The 19619-nt window shown below is 43.1% G+C and overlaps 2 protein-coding genes across 6 annotated transcripts; one reads left to right on the forward strand and one right to left on the reverse strand.

The window, feature by feature from the left end:
• Positions 1-1123: 1123 nt before the first annotated feature.
• SERP1 (stress associated endoplasmic reticulum protein 1) lies at positions 1124-3251 on the reverse strand. The gene is made up of 3 exons (XM_075031180.1): positions 3052-3251; positions 2887-2962; positions 1124-2739 (listed from the first exon to the last, which is right to left on the reverse strand). Exons 1-3 carry the CDS (start codon positions 3133-3135, stop codon positions 2699-2701), a joined length of 201 nt encoding a protein of 66 aa, XP_074887281.1. The 5' UTR covers positions 3136-3251; the 3' UTR covers positions 1124-2698.
• Positions 3252-3389: 138 nt separating this feature from the next.
• Positions 3390-19464, forward strand: EIF2A (eukaryotic translation initiation factor 2A). 5 transcript variants are annotated; one of them, XM_075031174.1, is made up of 15 exons: positions 3449-3473; positions 4160-4298; positions 5963-6032; positions 6360-6434; positions 7905-8023; positions 9197-9296; positions 9688-9770; positions 11108-11181; positions 11322-11466; positions 12368-12484; positions 14843-15414; positions 16725-16841; positions 17733-17861; positions 18822-18887; positions 18972-19464. In XM_075031174.1, the coding sequence occupies exons 2-15, from the start codon at positions 4241-4243 to the stop codon at positions 19035-19037; spliced, it is 1791 nt and encodes a 596-aa protein (XP_074887275.1). In that variant the 5' UTR covers positions 3449-3473; positions 4160-4240; the 3' UTR covers positions 19038-19464. The 5 variants fall into 5 exon arrangements, with proteins under 5 accessions (XP_074887278.1, XP_074887275.1, XP_074887277.1 ...); XM_075031177.1 differs by lacking the exon at positions 4160-4298 and having other exon boundaries at positions 3390-3473; XM_075031176.1 differs by lacking the exon at positions 3449-3473 and having other exon boundaries at positions 3500-5069.
• The last annotated feature ends 155 nt before the right edge of the window (positions 19465-19619 follow it).

The following is a 19619-nucleotide window of genomic DNA, read 5'->3' on the forward strand; positions in this document are numbered from 1 at the left end:
GACTGAGCTGCCCTTCACTGTCCTGGCTGCTGGGGCAGAGTCCCTTGTTGTGAGGACTATGAGAACACGCCTGGAAGCAGAGACGCTCCTGAGGGCCTTTGGCCGCTGGGCACAGGCAAAGCAGATGCTCCTCATTGTGCAGCTCCTACAGCGCTTCGCCGTATCCCTCTCCTAACTGCATTTTCCAGATATTTAATACCACATCACCTGCAGAACAACCTCGTTCTTGTTTTGTCAGCTCATCGCAAAAGCAGCTGTGAGCTACGGATCCTTCTCGTCCCTTGTGCAATTGCCTGTTCTTGGCTGTAACTACTCTTTCACCACTTTTCAATGTAGAACACCCCCAGAACACTTTGGTTTCAATCCAACAGTGCTTTTCAAGTGGCACGATGTGCCAAACTGCAAATTATCTGATGGAGGCCATCGCTGGCCCCTGGGCTGTCAGACAAGGATTGCTGTTCACACTGCAATTACAACAAAAGCAGCTGCTGCACATCCCTTTATTTACATGTGACTAACAATGTGCTTCTGTTCTTCTGAGTCCAGCGATGCTAGGGGTGGAAAAAGCACGCTGAGCTACTTCATGGGCAAAGCACCACAAACACCAGTGCATTCTGTATTTGCACCAAAGCAAGCAAATCTCCTACAACCTTGTTCTTCAAAGTTCAGTAAAAACCACCAGGACCGCTCAGGTCACCTCAGCCCCTGGTGAGGCTGCGTAAGCGCCATCATTACTGTGCTGTGAAAGCCAACATCTCCTGTAGAAGCGGGAACCGGTCAGACCCCCCAGGCCACTGCTGCAGCCCCAGGGACCAGAGAACAGACACCTGCCAGACCCCTATGGGGAGACAGGCCGGTCCCCGAGGGGAAGGGCAGCAGCACCGGGTCGCTTCCGCAGCTGGAGCCCCTGCAGCTGACAGCTCGGAGGCACCACAGTGCTGGCACCAGCACCGGCACCAGGGCACCAGCACGGCCCAGACCCCTGAACAGCCGATCAGGGGGGTTGCCTGTGGCAAAGGGGCTCCTCTTGGGGAGGAAGCTAATTAAGCTGCAGTCAGGGTGAAGCGGCCTAGTTTCAACACCCCATAAGGCACCGTTTTGCCAACCTCAAAACGAACACAACTCGCATTTGAAAAGAACTTTATTTAAAATCAGAGGTTATACATACTTCCTCCCACCACCGCCACTTACAAAATACGAGCGTCCGAGAACAAGGAATGCATGTTACCTTGTACGGCTCGGTTCCGGGGCATGCTCTTGGCCGCGCTGGTTTACACCAGTCCCAATGATCTCGTATGGAAATATGACAACTCATACAAAATATCTGCTCCTTCATGGCTAACAGGCATTTAATTAATCTCTACAGAAACTTTTTTCTATTACTTCTAGCGTAACTAGATTTTAAATTTATCTTCTGCTAAGAAACCTGAAAAAAGGAAATCCTCCTTTAGCAACAGCGTATAACAGCAGACCGATTTCAGACTGCCTCTGTTACCACCACAGACAGCAAGAGGCCAGCGCAAAGCCTGGGCCACCAGCAACAAAATATGATCGATAGCAGCATTTTCCACTGCGATCTCAAGTTACAGCCTTCTACAGATGTAAGGAGGGCTTTTTTTTTTTTTTTTTTGCTTCAGCATCACTAAGAAGGAACTGTGATCATCCATAGGGAAGCAGTTAAGTACTGGATCCATCGTTAGATGAAATCGAGTTGAAAGCAGGATTTACCTTAAATAGGATTAAATATATATATTGCAAGACATACCACACTCTGCAGATGCTGCACATAAAAGCAGAACTGTGGGCAGGAGGGGCAGGGTCCCTGTGCCTGCACGAAACATTCCCACACAACATCTTAAAATTTAAAACTATCACCACTTGTTGAAAGTTGTCCAAGAAGTATTTACAGCACAGCCGCGGCCCGCGGCCAGGAGAGGCTCAGTAAGCCAGCAGCTCTGGCCTGCGCCGCTCGGCAGTTGTGAAACTTCAGCATCGGGTTATGTCAGAAACAGCTGCTGCTCGGTCATGCCGGTTTCTAATTAAGCAACACCCACTAACTCTATACAAACAAGCGTTTCGTATTTATTGGGACAAGAGGTATAGGATAAAGTTTCCCGTCGTGATAAGCGTTTGAGCGCTAACGCACTGCCACATGCTGCAGTAAGACTACTCTACGCGTACAGAGAGGACGATGAAGCTACAGGACGCCGCACGGCCCAACTGCTTCACTAAGAGCATGCTTCGGGTTGGTACTCCGGCCGCTAAAAAGATCCTGGCTCCCGACTTTAAATAAAACCATTTCCAGCTATACAGAGACTCAAGCGGATCTCGAGACCGGCGTTTACAACAGATGTCAGTTATTCCGAAGTATCTACATTGCGTACAGTTTAACATATCTACAGAGAGCATGACCGTATACTTCACTGGAATAAGCAGGTCCACGATTGTAGATCAACAGTGTAATTTTATTGCTTTATACACGGGGTGCTGTTCAAGGCACTGTGGCACGGGCTAGAAAACTCGGAATGACTCGTGAAGGGACCTGGAATGCGACACGGCCGATGCCGAGCACCCGCTCCTGGGCAGCCGCTGCGACGAACCGGGGCTGACGGGGCGCCGGCCGGGGGGGGACAGTTCATGGCAGCGCTGGGGGGTGGCGGGGGGGGGCGCGGACGGGCCTCGCCCGGCGCCGGGCCCCTCACATGCCCATCCGGATGCTCTGGATGATCTGGAAGATGGCTGCAAGAGAGCGGAGGAGGAGCGGGGAGTGGAGGCGAGCGCTCGCCGGGGCAGCGCCCGCGGGGGCGGCGGGGTCTCCTCGGGGGCCCGAGCCGCCGGCGGGGGGCCGGGAGGGGGCCGGGAGGGGGCCGGGGCCCGCCCGCTCACCTGATCCGCAGACCACGAAGATGAACAGCGCCAGCAGCCAGGGCCCGACCGACGCCTTCTCCTCCGGGGCCGTCCTCTGCGGGCACAGCACCGCCGTCACCCCGGGCCCCCGCCCCGCCGCCCCCGCCGCCCCCGGCCCCCGCCGCCCCCCGGCCCCCCGCGCACCGAGGTCTTGGCGACGTTCCCGCGCTGCGTGATGTTCTTGCTGTGCTTCTCGTTGGCCATGCGGATGCGCTGCTTGGCCACCATGGTGCGACCGACCGACCGGCCGGCCCGGGCCGCCGCCGCCGCCGCCGCTGCGCTGCCTGGGGTCCGCGCGCCGCCCGCTGCCAGCGTCAGCACCGCGCGGCACCGCCCGCCGGAAACACGCGCGCGGCCGGCGGGCGGGGCCCGCCTACCCGCCGCCAACCCGCGCGCCCGCCGGCGGCGGCGCTTCCGGGGCAGCGGGCGGAAGCGGCCGCCCCGCGCGTCACCGTGACCGCCCCGCGCGACGTGGACGTCTCTGGGGCGGCCGCGCCGCCGCTCGCCCGGAAGCGGAAGCTGCACGCGACGGGCCAAGATGGCGCCCCCCGCGCCGCTGCTGGCAGGTGCGGCGGGACCGGGTGGCGGCGGCGGGGCCGCGGGGGCCGGGCCTCGCCGGGCCGTGTTCTCGCCTCGCCGTGTTCTCGCCTCGCGGGCACGCCCGCGGGCGGTGGCAGCCGCGGGGGCCGGCAGGACGCGGGGCCGGCGTAGCGGGGCCTCCCAAACCGCTGAGCAGCTGGCGGGAGCTCGTAGCTGGCTGAAGCGTCTTCGCGGCATTTTGCGGGCCGGTCGCCGCGTTCTGTGGAGTTGTCTTGGGAGTCCTTCTTCCTTTTCTCTCTCTTCTGCTTTTTAAGTTGTCCCTAGCATCAGGGACGCGCGTTTTTCCTTTCCTGTGTTTCTAAGATTTGAACACTCGCACCTTTGTCCTCGCTGGGGTGTATCGGGGGGCTGCAGTTGTTCGGGGTGGATTTTGGACGCCTCGCTACTGTCGATGATCCGTTGTAAATGTGGGTCTTAACTTGGGAGTCTGACGGAGGACCTGGAAAACAGGCTCAAGGCAGGGGTGCGAAGCTCATGGGTCGTATTTAAAGTGCTGTTAAAACGTACCCTTGAGGTGTGTCGGGGGCACGGTGTGCCCCCAGTGAAGTACAGGGCTATAGAGCAGGTGGGGATTTGAAACCTATCAAAACAGCGTTTTCTCCACTCTAAAAAGCTATTGCTTAAAATGTTTTCTATTTGTTAATTTCTAAAGTGCTAACAGAGAGATGAAGTAAGGTTACGTGGCAGTTAAAAGAGCAGCTCTGAAGGGCAGTGTAAGGATGTCTGGTCGCAGATGTTGCTGTCGTCTGGGCGTTGCTGCATCTGCACGTGGATTCCATCGCGCGGTTCGTGTAAGGACTGACCTGGCCGAGCGGGAGTGTTGCTCTGTTCTGCTGTCGGACGTCTCGTGCGCTGCTGGCCCTAACGCTTCCTTGAAATAATACAGCTGCAGAACCTGCAGCTTGAGCTAGCACAGATCCTGCTTTCTTGAGTCATGTGTGACAGTAAAAAGTTGTCACCTCAGTAGGCATCTTTGGTGTCAAAGGAAAATCCATAAAACACAGCTAACGCCTACATAACAATTGGCCATTTTGTGGTTTAACTTTGAATTTTGATATGTTTGTCATAGAATGACCTTAAAAAGTTGTGGTTTATTCACTATATGACGACTCCAACTGCATGGTTTTGCATGAATCTGTCTTTATTTCTTCTTTGTTTTGTAGTGCCCTAAGCATGGCAATGTCCCTGAAAAGAATGAAATTTAAAACTCATTTTGTATTGGTATTTCTTTCATGCCTTCTGTTTTCCAAGTTGAACTCCAATGTTGGAACTAACAATAGGGCAAATCCTGTCTCATGTCAGCAAAAAAATCAGTCCAACAGAATCTTTCTCTGGCAAATGCTCTTCCTGTGTTTAAGCAGCTAATCCTCACTTTGGGGAATATCTAGGCAGCCTTTTTGAGCTCCATTGTGCAGGACTCTCATGCAGCTCTTGCAGCGATGGAGAATTTTCAGCTTCTGCAGGTTAGGCTTCATGAAGGTGCCTCCTGCAGCAGGGTTGAGAGCTGAGGACCATCGGCCATTTTGGGATGAGCTGTTGTCCCACCCTCCTTCCTTATGCAGGTGCAGCTCTTTTGTAGTTTGAGGTCATCCTGCAAGCTGAAGCCAGGCTCTTGTTTTGTGGTAACCAGTGAGGGGGTGATGGGCAATGGACTCAAACTGGAAGTCAGGAAATTGCACTTAAACGTAAGGAAAACTATTTTTACTCTGAGACTGAACATGGGCGCAGGCTGCCCAGAGAGGCCGTAGGTCTCCATCCTTGGGAATACTCGTCTCCTGGCCAGGCAGGGCCCCGCAGCCTGGTGTTGCTGGCCCTGCCGGAGCAGGGGAAGGGTGGGGGTCCAGGGGTGCCCCCGCCTAGGCCCCTCTGCCATGCACCTCGTTTGGCTTTGTCCCACCCTGCCCCGCTGCCCTCGGCAGCGCTTCTGCTCCCTTCTTTGCACTGGCACCCATGCTCCCGTAGCAGAGGGACGAACTGATCCGTAGACCGACCCCATCAGGAAGGCTGCATGGGAAGGGCCGTGCCAGTTGAAGCGGGGACCAGATCGCGTGGCTGTGGGTCTGGGGAGGCTGGAAGTGGCAGCAGTTGTTCCACTTCAGTCCTCAGCTCCGGAGAAGCGCTGGCTGGTTGCTGTTGCGTCTGCGGAGTTATACGGCAAACTGGCGCCTCAGTTGCCTGCGGGTTGTGTGTCAGAGCTGGTGCTGGAGCCGATAGCTCAGCTCAGCTCAGCTCTGCCCCTGTCCTGTGTTTTAATCCTGCAGCCACTTTGGAAGAAGCCAGGTGTCTCGGTACCTGTTATATTCTGAGTTTCCTTTACAACCCTCTCTCCCCTTTACTCTAAAATGCAAGCAGGGGAAAAGCGTGTGCAGGTCTGAACATTCACAAATTAGAAGAAGCTTTTGCTTTGGATGATTTTCCAAGTTTGAAACAAGTAGTTCTTTGTTTACTCTTCCAGTGAGAGGATCCGAAGGGCTTTATATGGTGAATGGGCCACCTAGTTTCACAGAGAGCACAGCATTTCAAAGGTACTGTTATTATCACTATTTTTGATCTTTTGCACAAAAGAAATAATTTTCTAGAAAGCAAAGGTAGACTCTAGAATTAAAAAATGTATAAACATAAGTGAATTTTCTCCTACTGTCAGTAGTTCAGAAAATTGGTGGTTTTATGCTTGCCTGACTTCCCATTGCCCAGGTGATAATCATTGAACAATTGCAGAGTAGATCACACTGTTACAAAGTGCCACTTGGGAGTGCAGCAGGAAAATTGGTGTGTTAATTTGTATTTTTGTTAAAAATACCTTAACTTACACAGTATGTTTGAATACTGATGTGCATTTCTTATTTCTTTAGGGACTCTGGAAAAAATTGCAAAGCTGTTGCTTTTAGCAAGGATGGTTCCCTCTTTGCCTGGTGCAATGGAGAAAAGTTGGTGCATTTCATGATATTAATCATATAGTTTATATTAAATAAACTGGATCAGTTATGCCCCATTTACTCTTGTCTGTGTAAAGGCTATTGCTATTAATGCAAGTGTTTGCATACATGCTTTAAATGCAGTTTATTTTTGTGTTATTGGCACTAGTGGCTTTGTTTCCTGAATATCAGATAAAATATTTACTGGTTTTTCTCATGTTTATAATGCACTCATTCCCATGGAATCTGGATACGCTTTATTTGGGTTTTTTTTGTTCATAGTTCCCAGTATGATAATACCTGGTTTTCTGAGATTAATCTATTAGTAAAGGTCACAGAAAATGAAGAGTCTATGCACCTTATGTACAAACATCACAAGGTTTCCTTTTTTTATAGAGCAGGTGCATTATAGAGTTCACTAGACATCATCCTTTACATAAGAGTGCATCATGGGGTTGCTGCTGTTAAGAGGTGATCAGGCTTCTTCTGAAATGATGGTATTCTTACTAACAGATTAAAAAAAATGTGCAAAAGTATTTAGTAATACTATTTAACCATTTCTTTTAAAGTAGGTAGCTTAGATGTAGGATTTGTAACTTCTGCTGTTGCTTCTGGTTCTCCAAAATGTTCAGACTTCATTTTTTATTAAAAACTTTATTTTTGTCAATTGGAAAGGTCCATTTCCAGAAAATGTTTGTGGGGAAAAATGTTTTTCAAACAACCAGATTGTATATCCAGGTACCCATATATATTCCAAATGGCAAATATTTCCAGTCCTGCCATGCCTCTTTGTTTTGGGGGCTGTCCATCTTCCTTCATTTTTGAGGGGGAGCAGTGAATGAGATGGTGAGGAACAGGCACCTAATGCAGCTTCTGAGAACAGCAGTGGTTTGGATGCATCTTGATGTGATCTTTTTTGTTACTTTGGATTCCGTATGTGGCAGATCTTTAATATACAGTGTTCAGAGGTGCCACTTGACCTTGTTTGTTCGGCCATCTGACCTATGCTTTTTATTGTCCGTGTCTCCCTGCATCCCCCAACCTCAAAAAGCCCAAATCTTACAAGTTGTATCCTTATAGATAGAGGACCTTTAAAAATACTTGGGATAAATGTGTGTTTTAATTAAGTTAGAATCTTTCTGTTGGCTGTTGCTCAACTTTAGCACTGTAGGAATGTAGATGGACTCTGTATGGTTAGAGTATTTCTTGCCTCTTGTTCAGACTTTAAATGTTGCAGATAAAAATAAGTTCTATGTTTTGACCAGTGCTTTCACTTAGTTTCTGTTATGCTTGGGTATCTGGTTTTAAAATGTATTCTTGCAAAAATTTAGTAAAAACAGGAGGGGAAGAATGCTCTTCTAATTTTGTTACCTTGGCCAAATTTGGGACAGATCCAGAAGAGTCAAATACATGAAAAGTTACCTTGGCTATTAATTAACTGTTCTAAGCATGTTTTATTGAAATGTCATCTTTTGGTTCCAGAGTAAATATTGTTAATGTCACCAATGCTCAGTTACTGCGTTCCTTTGATCTTCCAAAGGCAGTTTGCCTTGAATTTTCACCAAAGAATAATATTCTGGCAACATGGCAGGCCTATACAGGTGAGTATTTTTCCAGCTGTAAAAGTACACTGAGTAACTGCATACTTTAATTCGGTTTGCAGGCTTTCCAGTACCTGATTTGTCATTGTAGCGTGTTTATTGGCTAAATGAGCAGTATAGAAAGTGTACAGAAAATTATATGGGTAATCAAGTATATAGTGGAGGAGGGAGGGATGCCATCTTCTGAAAGCATCTGGTATCGACTGTTCCTACAAACACTAAATCAGAGCTCATATACTAACAATTACTTTATTAAGTAAATCACGTGTTTCTAAAAATTGCTAACTGATCTTAGTGCAAAGAGTGTGTTATGAATATAAACTGCTTGAACAGCATATATTCATATACAGACCAGGAAAATTGTAAGCTGCGTCAAAGTAGTCATGTCCTCCACTGGGCATAGCTGACTTGAGTGTTCTCCATCGTCCAGAGGGCTTGTTCTCTCCTGTGCCTCTCTGTGGAGTTTATATTCCTGATTTAGACAGCCTCAGTCTCATCCAAGTTGTGTGTCTAAAGTAGATGATGTAAATGCTTCCTTAGACAGAGCGAGCTGGCCATAAGCTGAGCGTGTGGGAAGTGGTCTGGGATAGGTTGTAGGATAAGACAAGGCAGCACAAGAGACAGAACTGATGCCAGCTGTGGACTGTTAGAGAACTGTTAGGAGGTCTGTTCTGAATCATTGGTGGAAATAGGCAGGCTGTAGTATCCAGAGTGAGTAGAAGGGTACAGAGAGTTTAAAACCAGCAGAACCATTTTATGTGGCTTGCAGGTAGAGCTGTGACTGCGAAGTGATGGACAAAATGCATTGCGTTCTTGTGAGAACAAAATGTAGGAGTGGAGAACATAACTTCATTGTTTGCCAAGAGGACAACTTTTGATTTTGGTTAAAAAACACACATCAAAAAAGCTGTGTTAGTGTTGGTGGTTCTAGTCTTGTAATGGGGAGTAGAAGCCCTATACTTCCAAATGTTAGTTCTTTCTGTAGACTGGAAGACTGTAGAAAGACTTACGTTCATAGGTAAAGCAATTAGCAGCCTAGGGTTTAGTCCCTCAGGGTAGGATGCTTCTTGTAAGAAGTTTATGCATGTTTGGTTGCTTCTGCAATCATGAGAGAGAACATCATCATGTTGATGCAGATTTAATCCCCAGAGACCACTACTGTTTTTGTTGCAGCTGCTAAAGATGGCACAGCAGGGGTGCCCAACCTACAACTTCATGATGTGAAAACTGGAAAATGTTTAAAATCTTTCATCCAGAAGAAGATGCAGAACTGGTAAATAACATTTCCAGCTGCTAATTGTTTGCAAAGAAATGTGGTTTCCAAAATCTGATCCGGGCAAATAGAGCTTTTAGTGTGGTGTTGGCTTTCAGAATACTGCCTGCTACTAGCTGAAAGCAAGTATCTGTGCTTGTAAGTATCTTTGTATGTAGTTATAATTGTTGTTTCTTAGTATAAATTCACTATCATTTTGCACCACAGAGAAAGCTGGGGAGACAATAACGAAGTCTAGTTGTATATTTTTTTACTATGCAGATGTCATTTGTCCATTTGAAACATGTATCATGTTTGAACTTGCTTAGCTTTAAAAATTGAAGAAAAAAAAATCCCAGGCTGCTGAAGATGAGCATCATTCAGTGTTTCTAATTTTTTTCTTTAAATGTAGGTGTCCTTGCTGGGCAGATGACGAAAGCATTTGTGCCAGGAATGTAAACAATGAAGTGCACTTCTTTGAAAACAACAACTTTGGTACGCAAGTATTTCTATATGTTTCATTGCATTCTATAGAGAGATCTTGTTTTGGCTGTGTTTTTTTTTTTTTTAAAGTTTTCATCATTTTTTCTTTTGCTTGCTTTTTATTTTAAATATTGCCTACATTCTGTTTGAATTTGGAATTCGGAATCATTATGTTTTAATGAAGTTTGTTTTCGCTTTCTTGTTTACCTTTTCAGTGACTTATCTAGTATGAAGTGCATCTAATTTTTAATTAAAGAGGCCTGATTCTGTATCATTTCTCATTTAATGAGATCCAGGAAATTGTCAATAGAGAACGTGATCTATGATTACTTCTTTGGGTTGTGTGTATTCTGTCAATGAGCTATTAAAACTGAAAATTTATGGCAAAAATGAAGTTGTACAGCTAGAGCATTTTTTTTCAAGGAAATTTACTACTAGTGGTAGAATATTTGGAGTCAATAGAGGTTGAAAAGAGAAAGGGGAAGAAAAAGGCAGGAAGATAAAAATTAATTAGAACAAAAATTTAAAGGAATACAAGACAACTACTGGAGGGAGAACAGTGGTGTGGTTTTTTGGTGGGTTTTTGGTTGGTTTGGTTTTGGGTTTTTTTGTGTTTTTTTTTAAATATAAAGCTGGTACAAGAATTTGTTCTGGGAGCTAAAAATACAGCCTATGAGAGATGCAGTTTCCTGAGAATTAGCCCTACTGATGTTAACGAAGCTATATTAGGGAAGTATGGAATGTCTGTTCCAGCATGAGGTCTGCTGCTCAGTGCAGGCTTCCTTGCTGGAATAAGGTTGTGGGTTGCTGCTCTTTGTTTACTTTTTAAAAGTGCGTTTCCCATAAGTTGTTTGTGGAAAGGGGCAATGTTCAGCACAGAACAGGCCTTTATGAACACCACCTATCAGGAAGAATCATCCAGTAAAGTTGCAAGGGGAGAACTCCAGCTCTCTGTAATGGTGTGTGTTACCTGGATGTGACTGATGCTGCTTCCTCTGAAGTCAGCACAGATAAGATGAAGAACACTGTCCCTTGCTTAAAACATGAGCTGTGTTCACATGGGGTTCGGAAGCTTCCTTGCTGATTGAACTTCCAGATACTAAATACTGGATTTCAGACCTAGGCTCAGTTCAGGTTGGTTTTGTAAATAAAAATGTGTGATGAAATGGGAAGGTAATGGTTGTTTGCCTAGGAAAAAAAATAATCATTTATCATTATATATACTGTTCTTTATTATCCATGATATAGACCCATAAAAAGGTATAGTTAAGTAATCCAGGCTAAAATGGTTTGTCATTAACATCATCACATCTGTGGACTTTGTTTTGTTTTTTTGGTTTTTTTTGCAGCTACTATTGCAAATAAACTGCATTTGCAGAAGGTTAATGATTTTGTGTTATCTCCAGGAGCACAGCCAACCAAGGTATTTCTGATGATGTTTCCAATTTTTTTCTTGGTTTTCTTCAAAAAATTACTGTAATTTTAGTACGGCATACTAGTAGTGAATAGACCCTGTGCTACCAACAATATTGCCTGCAATAAAATCTCATGGCTTTGTTTTAGGTGGCTGTGTATGTTCCAGGCAGTAAAGGTGCACCGTCATTTGTTAGACTCTATCAGTATCCCAACTTTGGTGGCCCTCAGTCTGCACTAGCCAATAAAAGTTTCTTTAAAGCTGACAAGGTGACAATGCTATGGAACAAAAAAGGTATAATAGCTCTATGTTTAAGTTTTTGTATTCCACCTATTTTGGATTTAATTACTTTGTTTACTGTGTGGGTTTTGCATTTAATTTGCATGTGCAGATAAATACTGAACATAGCCATTAATGCCAGTGCAACGTTAAGGTTACAATTCTGAATACCCTGAAGTACTCATAACTTTTCTGTATTGACTTCCATGATTTTGTATATTGTAATTGAGAATATTCTGTATGGTGGTAAATTTTGCAGTTGAATAACAAATTCAAATTTAATTTTGCATTCTGTGATGACAATGTACTTGGACAGTAAACATAAGATTATACCAGAGCATAAACTGTTTTTAATCTGTAAAATTGTATATACCTAGGCATATTGCAACTGTGAAGACTTGGACAGTCCTCTGTGTGTTTTGCTATTTGTTAGCCACGAGCTGTTTCAGAATAATTTTGTAAAAACTGTTTTACTTCAACCCACATTGTTTGGAATACAGGGAAGGTATTATGTACATGTAGAAACCACATGTGGGCACACAGTTTTGGATAAAATAGATATACATACAAAAGCTGTTGATGAAACATTTCATTCAAGGACTGATCAGGTTGCTTGGTTTCTGCCTTAGATGGGTATCTTTTTTTTATGGCTGCAAAAGTATGTTCACTTTCTCGTAATTCAGTGGTGGATGAATAGACTTAGCTTACACTTTTCATTTGAGAAAGGAATATACTCCTTCTGTTTGGGTTAACACTGAGGAGAAATTAAATTCAGAAGAGAATAATGGCACTGTTATGTAAGCAACTAAATAGAATTCATAATTGAACTAATTTCTCTTTGTTCATGGTAGTTTGTGAAATAGTTTATATAATTTGCAATAATTGTATTAAAGTAACTGCGTGTCTGTTCTATTAGCCACTGCTGTGCTAGTAATAGCTAGTACAGAAGTTGATAAAACGGGTGCTTCGTACTACGGAGAGCAAACTCTGCACTACATTGCAACAAATGGAGAAAGTGCGGTCGTACAATTGCGTAAGTAGCTCTCACTCTCAGGCATTTTTTCAATGTATTACAGCTCTTGATAGTGGGAATTGCTGTTTCACCAGCTTTTGTTTAATGTATGAAGTGTTTTTTTGTTAGTTTAATGAAGTAATCTTAAAAAAAAAAATAAAATCAAAGTACTATTAACAAAAAAAACCCTTCACCAGACTGTTTTTTTTTACTCTGGAGTAAAGCGGTGTGGGGGGTTTTTTTTGTTTTTTTAATAGCTGAATTATCTTGTCATCTTTGGTATACTTGTGTGTTCTCTGCCACTGACATTAAGATGATACTTTCAGTTAGTATATACAAATAATTTGCTTGGGAGGGTGTTCATGTGCACAGGAAGGGAATTGTGTATGTTTACTAAGGAAACACATGGACAACAAAGCCAGTTAGTGTCTGAGAATCCAAAATGGGCAGGAAGGTATGTTACCAAACAGAATAATCCTACCTGAACTTTTAGGTGTGCAATTGATAGTGTACTCAAGGAGCTGGGGCAGAGTGAGAACAATTTTTTGAAGCATATTGGAAAATAGAAGTCCTTTATTTTGTATTGTAAAATGGAAAGTGTTCTAAGACATAAAAATGACATGTTGGGGAGAGGCAAGTGGATGTGCTTAATTTCAGTGTCTTGTTTGAACTGGAAGTCCATTTGTTAATTTCCCCTATGTTGGTATTTTGTCATTATTTTAAGCTGTTGCTGTTTAATATAAACACCTGTCTTGTTTGGGGTTGTAGAGAGGCTAGTTTGTTGTGAATATTTCGAAACACTGGGGATGGGGTGATGTAGACTATCTATGTCTAAGTGACCATAGTGAGACTGTGAATATGTTCTTTTCAATACCAGTGCTGACTGGGAGATCTTCCCCAGTTTGCCTTCTGTAGCAAAACTTGTGAGAGCAATTACCGTGCCCTGTTTCCCTTTGTTGCTAACTTCACTGGGGAAAAATAATCAGGATTATAACTCCATATCTAGAACGTCTCTGGGAACAGTTTCCTGGATTGAGAACACTAGTTGTTTAATTACATGCTTATTAAAACCTTCTTTGCCCTTTGAAATTATTTATTTCCAACATATCTTTATTTAACAGGGAGTTTATTGCTAATTTTCATTTAATTTAGCTATTCCTTTTCAAGGAACAAAACAAACTGATGTCTGTTTTGTAAAACTGTTTTTTTCCAACAAAAGCAAGTGGTGGGCACTTAGAGTGAGTGGTGCCTCATTTCCTGTGGATTTGTATGATCTGGTTACTTTTGAGGTCCAGTTTTGAAGGTTTTTTCACACTGGCATTTGTAGAGGGTTTTTCACTTTTGACTAATACATGCTCATGCTGTAGCCTTTGCCTTAGCTGTTGAAGCCTGTATAAAGCTGCCCTCATCTCTCCAGCTGCCTACTGTCATGAAACATGCAGAGACATAATTTTCTGTCAGACCTCTGTCTCTGCAGTTGGATTTGGTTAATGTCATCTGGAAAGTTTTAAAAGGGAAAACACACAGACAGTGTGATTGCACAGGCTAGTTTCTAAAGATAATGAGGCTTTAGAATAACAGCAGGAATGAATTATTTAAATTAGTTTGATATTTTGGGTCAACGTCTGGATTTAAGACTTGTCAGTAATGCACTTAGCACTTATCTGAAATACAGGTGCAGATACCCAGATTATGAAAAGTTACAACGACCTATGGTTTTAATTTACCCCTGTACATTTTACATGAGTTTCCATCACTACTTCATCATTCTTCAGTATCTCCTAAAGTTCCAACCCCGAGAATAGCGTCTAACAATACCAAGTTTTAATGATTTTGTGTAAAACCATTTTTTGTGTGCTCTCTCACTTTAAAATCTCTCTTATAAAATACTGTGTGTGAGCATGGTCCAAAGATAACTTAGATCAATATTTCTTAGTTCTACAAAGCTGAGCTATGCAATATTTCTTAGATTAAAAAAAAGAGGAACTAGTATCCAGCTGGTATAAAACTCCTGTTTTTGCAGGTTTCCAGTGGGACAGTTTGAGAAGGTCCTGAGAAATCATACTTGAATAACGAGGGGGAAAAAAAAGGAGGTTTTTTACATGGAAAAAAATATGCTTACTGTTAAAGTGCTGATGCTGACCCTACAGAGGTAATTTGGAATGGCTGCAGTTATTGTTGCAAACCTTAACTAAAATTATCAGAAGATAAAATGTTGTTTCTACCTCTATTGTTAGCAGAATTCATTTTCACTGTCAATAATTAGATCACAGCATTTTGGCAAAGTGTGAAGTTAAGAATCACTATTCATTTTATTTTTGCTTACACTGAAAAGATACAGTCTCCTAACAACAGCTGCATATTTTCCTTTTCCTTTAGCAAAAAATGGTCCTATTTATGATGTTGTTTGGAACCCCAATTCTGTTGAGTTCTGTGCTGTCTATGGTTTTATGCCTGCCAAAGCAACAATTTTTAATCTGAAATGTGACCCTGTGTTTGATTTTGGAACTGGGCCTCGCAATGCTGCCTACTACAGCCCCCATGGACATATCCTAGTGCTAGCAGGATTTGGAAATCTCAGGGGACAGATGGAAGTGTGGGACGTTAAAAACTACAAACTAATTTCCAAACCAGTAGCCTCGGATTCCACATACTTTGCTTGGTGTCCTGACGGGGAGCACATTGTAACAGCCACCTGTGCTCCCAGGCTGCGAGTCAGTAATGGTTACAAGATATGGCACTACACTGGCTCTCTGTTACACAACTATGAAGTTCCATCAAATGAAGAAATGTGGCAAGTTTCCTGGCAGCCCTTCTTGGATGGAGTGTTCCCAGCAAAAGCAGTAAAATACCAGGCAGTTCCAAGTGAATTGCCCAGTGCTGAGCCAAAGCCTGCTCAAGCGTATAGACCTCCAGCCCTGAGAAACAAACCTGTAACAAGTTCCAAGCTTGTAAGTAGACAGTTTCATATGTGAACTAAATTGTTCTGTTTCCTTGCTTTGCCCGTCTATATTTAATGAGACACATCAGAAGAGTAATCAGACTGATGGTAGTATTGGGGGGGGTTTGGGAGGTTTTCTTGATAATGCTCTTTGACACTTTGCTCACTGTTTGCAGGAATGTATGCTAGAAAACTGAAATTTCTTTGGTCCAAATACTCTCCTTTTACAAAGTCATTTGCAAACTTTAAAAATGCTCTCTACAACATCCACTGGAATAATAAACAGCAAATTTGCTTTATGGTGAAATTGGATACTCTAGTTAAGATAGAAACCTCTGATTTGGGTGACCTGACTTACTAGTCTAAATCCAGCTAGACAGGTGGTTTGACTGTCCTCCTAACAGCTGTTTTTGGTTTTTTTTTTTTTTTAAGGTAAGTTCACTTGCTAGAAAGAGATTTGATTGTTAGCCAGTCAGCTGCAGTTTAAACAGGTTTCAGTATAGTGACCTACTTGTCTAATTAGTTTCTTTTCTGCAAATTTTCAAAGTAGGCTGAGTAGCAACTAACGACATTTAACAATTGCACCCTTGATGTGTAAGTCTTAGAAGAGCTTTGATTTTGAGCCTGGTGCTTTTGAAGGAAAGACTGCTGTTTGGCTTGTGAGGAATCTCATGCTCATGTCAGTTTTTGCAAATGATCAACAAGCAGAGGTAGTAGAGAAAAGATGCATTAAATAAAGTAATCGTTTACTTATATGGGCAAGAAATCTTGTCATGTGCATTAAAACAATCCAGGTCCTCACTTAAGAGTTACCTTAAAAAAACCATTTTCACCGCCCCCCCCCCCCCAAGAAACCCCACCCCATTTCCCCTCCCAGCAACCTGTTTTTCCTTTCTTGTCACTAGGAGATTGAGTTTTAAAAGTTGTCAGCAAAAGCAAAATGCCAAGCTTCAGTAATTTTGTGCTGATTTATTCCTCTTTGATTTTATTCCCCCTGCCCCCCCCTCAGCTCCAGATAGAAAACATGATGATTATTTTATCAGAAGTCCATGAAATCTTTAGGACATACAGGATAGTCCCATCCAAACTTGAGAATGAATGAGTTTGAAACCCTTTTCACACTGTCTTCTGCTACTTGAAAGGGCACAAACTTTTTTTTTTCCTTTGTTTGTTTGTTTTTCTTTCTTCTTCCTTTATGGTTCATCTTGCATATGGTGTTGTCTTAAGTAGGTTTAGAGCATCACTGTTGGGTTTATTGTACTGTTGCGCTTGCCAACATGGAGTATTGGTTTTGTAACTGTTAATTTCCATATGCTGCAGCATGAGGATGAGCCACCTCAGAATATGAAACCGCAGTCAGGAAGCGGTGATAAGCCACTCTCTAAAACAGCTCTCAAAAATCAAAGGAAGCATGAAGCAAAGAAAGCTGCTAAACAGGTACTGTAAAAGTAGTTCTTTCAAGGATAATGTTAATTAGTTTTAACAAACGGTGCTGATCAGTCTCAGGGCAGTGACTGTTAGTCCCACTGAGAGCCCTCCACACATCTTGCATGTGTTAAGTTGTGGGGAGGGTGGTAGAGTTTCTAATCAGACTGAAGCAGGTACAAAAGGATGACTTAAAAATAACAGCTGTGGTTAGTTGCTGTGAATGGTAGCGGAAATCAGTGTTAAGACCAAGTAATCCTGACTTTTGACCTTCAGACAATCTTCTACAGGTTTGGGTTTTTGGGTTTTTTTTTCAATGGTTGGTGAAAGGTAAGAACAGACTTTCTGCTTTGATGTGTGTCCCCCAGCAGGTCAGGGCTGCGGCATGTTATGAGGGCAGATCAAAGACAGCCTGTTCTGTTTTGCTTGCTGTTCTTTGGCTAGGTAGATAAAAATCAGCTTTTGGTATTAGCCTTTGAATTTCTACAAAATTCTGAAGCAATAATTTCTTTAAATAAGATTTTTTTTTTTTAGTTTCTTACGCTGGTTTTGATCCCTTTTACTTCAGATACAATGACCCACCAGACCACTTTATAAAATATTTGTGTATGTGTTTGTCGTGTCACCCTTACTGATGCTTCCCTATGCTATGTATAGTTGGTGTCTTGAGGAAAGTTAAACAAGAAGTTAAACAAGATGCAGCATGTGAGTTGTTATAGATAACCCCCTTTTTGTGGAAAGCGTATATATAGGTAATTCAATACATCAAAGCAAGTCACAAATTTTGGAGTACACCAGCAAACTAGTGAAAGAAGAACTATTAAATGGATTCCTTAAAATGATTAAAGACATTTTTCAGTCCCTTTGCAATCAACATAATGTGTTTATCTTATTTGTCTACAGGAGGCCAAAGCTGAAGCAAACCAGGAATCTACACAGTGCTCAGCATCACAGAATGCACCACGGAGTGCTGTCCCTACCTTTACATCAGGAGATCCTGAAGTTGACAAGAAGATAAAGAATTTAAAAAAGGTGAGGTGTTTTTTGTTGGGTGTTTGTTTTTTTTTCTAACAAGCAGCAGATTTCTCTAAGAGATGGTCTGTAAGATCTAGTCTGATTGTGACTTGAGCTTGTAAGGGTAGCATTTACACAGATGGTCATTTCCTGAATTTGTAAACCAACTTCCTTTTGCTTTTCCATCTCCTAAAACAGTGGAGGTCATCCTTTGCCAGGAGTCCTAAAGATCTTACCAGAGTAGCGTCTAGACAGGGTAGAAGCCACTGACAGGTGCATGGAAGAGTATTCCAGTCTCCTGTGATGAATACTGCTGCATGTGCAGCCACTGCTCAGAGCTGAGGGGTAGGGGTACAGCTTAAAGGTGTTTGTGCTTAGAAAGCAGCTGTGTGGGCTGCTTCTTTATTGGATCTTGGATCTGAGAAAATGCTATGTGGTTTTGGTTTCTTCCCTAACTTCTAAATGGTATGAGTGTGAAGTTTACTGCCAATCTTGGAAATTCTTGGATTAAATAATTTCAGAACAGGAGTTGTTTGGTTCAGGCTAGAGAATCTTTCCCATTTCTACGTAATCCATCGGGGCTTTTTTCTCTTGGCTGCCTCCTGTTTTTCATCATCTCTGTTTGGATTAATATTCCAGGCTTTCTGAGGAAAATGTGTGGTGAAGAGGGATATAGTGATAGTGGAGGAGTAATTTCTGAATTTGGATCCAGCCCTGCAGTGAGCTAATGTATGGTCTTTATGTTTCAGAGACTAAGAAGCGCTTCTATTCTCTAGGTTTTGTTCTTGAAAGAAATGTCTTTTATTGGTGGGAAATTCTGGATTGAGCATCTGAAGATGCTTAAATGAAATGTGTCTTCCATATTGAGATCTGCCTCCTGGTAAATCAGGCAATTGCAAGGGCAGGAACTTCTAAGACTTTTTTCTACTCATGGTTCACCAATATTTTTGCATTAGTGTGTTCTGTTTGTTTTTACAGAAACTAAAAGCAATTGAGCAGCTGAAGGAACAAGCAGCTGCTGGCAAACAGCTAGAGAAAAATCAGGTACTGTAAGATGTATGCAGTTTATTCTCATTTCATTTTATAATAAGCTAGCTCTGTGACATCTTGTGCTTTTTTTTGTTCTAGTTGGAGAAGATTCAGAAAGAAACTGCTCTCCTTCAGGAACTGGAAGACCTAGAACTGGGTCTTTAGAACTTTAAAAACACTTCACGGAAATCCAGTGCGACGTTAACACAAAGTTCACGAAAAATATAATTTGTTATTAACTTGAACATAATAAAATGTTTCAGCAAATTACCGAGGATGCAAAAGTCCAGGGATTTGCTGCACACTTGCCTTTTAAAGAGCTTTCCTAAAGATCTGTGCACGTGTGGAACTGTAGGCAAGTAATGAGTATCACATCAGCCAGTTCTGCTGCTGATCAAACCAGAAATGTGCTGATGTAAGCATATTTGCCTAAAAACTAGCAGCAGCCTGCTGGTCTATCTCTTTTGTGTTTGGGTGTGAGGAAGGAAGGCGATGAGGTTTACCCGCTTGATAGCTTTATTGTATTTAAAAAGACAGGTGATCTATATGCAATACTGGGCTGTAGATAAAAATAAAGAGCATTTAATAAGAAGTAGTACTTCCCTTCTTTGGTCATATGGGCAGAGCTTCTTAAAAGAACGAGGCCGTGCCGCCGCTGAGGACAGGCGACGCTTCCCGTGCTGCGGCTGCTGTGGTGACCCTCGCACCTTTTTTTGCCCGACTCCGCGGTTTTTATTTTCCGTTCTC

The sequence above is a fragment of the Buteo buteo genome, chromosome 7 (genome assembly GCF_964188355.1).
Source record: "Buteo buteo chromosome 7, bButBut1.hap1.1, whole genome shotgun sequence".
Taxonomy (NCBI): domain Eukaryota; kingdom Metazoa; phylum Chordata; class Aves; order Accipitriformes; family Accipitridae; genus Buteo; species Buteo buteo.

What these genes read in the sequence shown, in the direction of transcription:
- SERP1 (XM_075031180.1), bottom strand. Translation starts at nt 3,135, where the DNA reads ATGGTGGCCAAGCAGCGCATCCGCATGGCCAACGAGAAGCACAGCAAG. An exon ending in GGAACGTCGCCAAGACCTCG is followed by an intron (nt 2,963 to 3,051) that starts GTGCGCGGGGGG and finishes CTGTGCCCGCAG; the next exon opens with AGGACGGCCCCGGAGGAGAA. An exon ending in CTTCGTGGTCTGCGGATCAG is followed by an intron (nt 2,740 to 2,886) that starts GTGAGCGGGCGG and finishes GCTCTCTTGCAG; the next exon opens with CCATCTTCCAGATCATCCAG.
- EIF2A (XM_075031174.1), top strand. Translation starts at nt 4,241, where the DNA reads ATGTTGCTGTCGTCTGGGCGTTGCTGCATCTGCACGTGGATTCCATCG. An exon ending in GCCTGGTGCAATGGAGAAAA is followed by an intron (nt 6,435 to 7,904) that starts GTTGGTGCATTT and finishes TTTTGGTTCCAG; the next exon opens with AGTAAATATTGTTAATGTCA. An exon ending in CAAAGAAAGCTGCTAAACAG is followed by an intron (nt 16,842 to 17,732) that starts GTACTGTAAAAG and finishes ATTTGTCTACAG; the next exon opens with GAGGCCAAAGCTGAAGCAAA.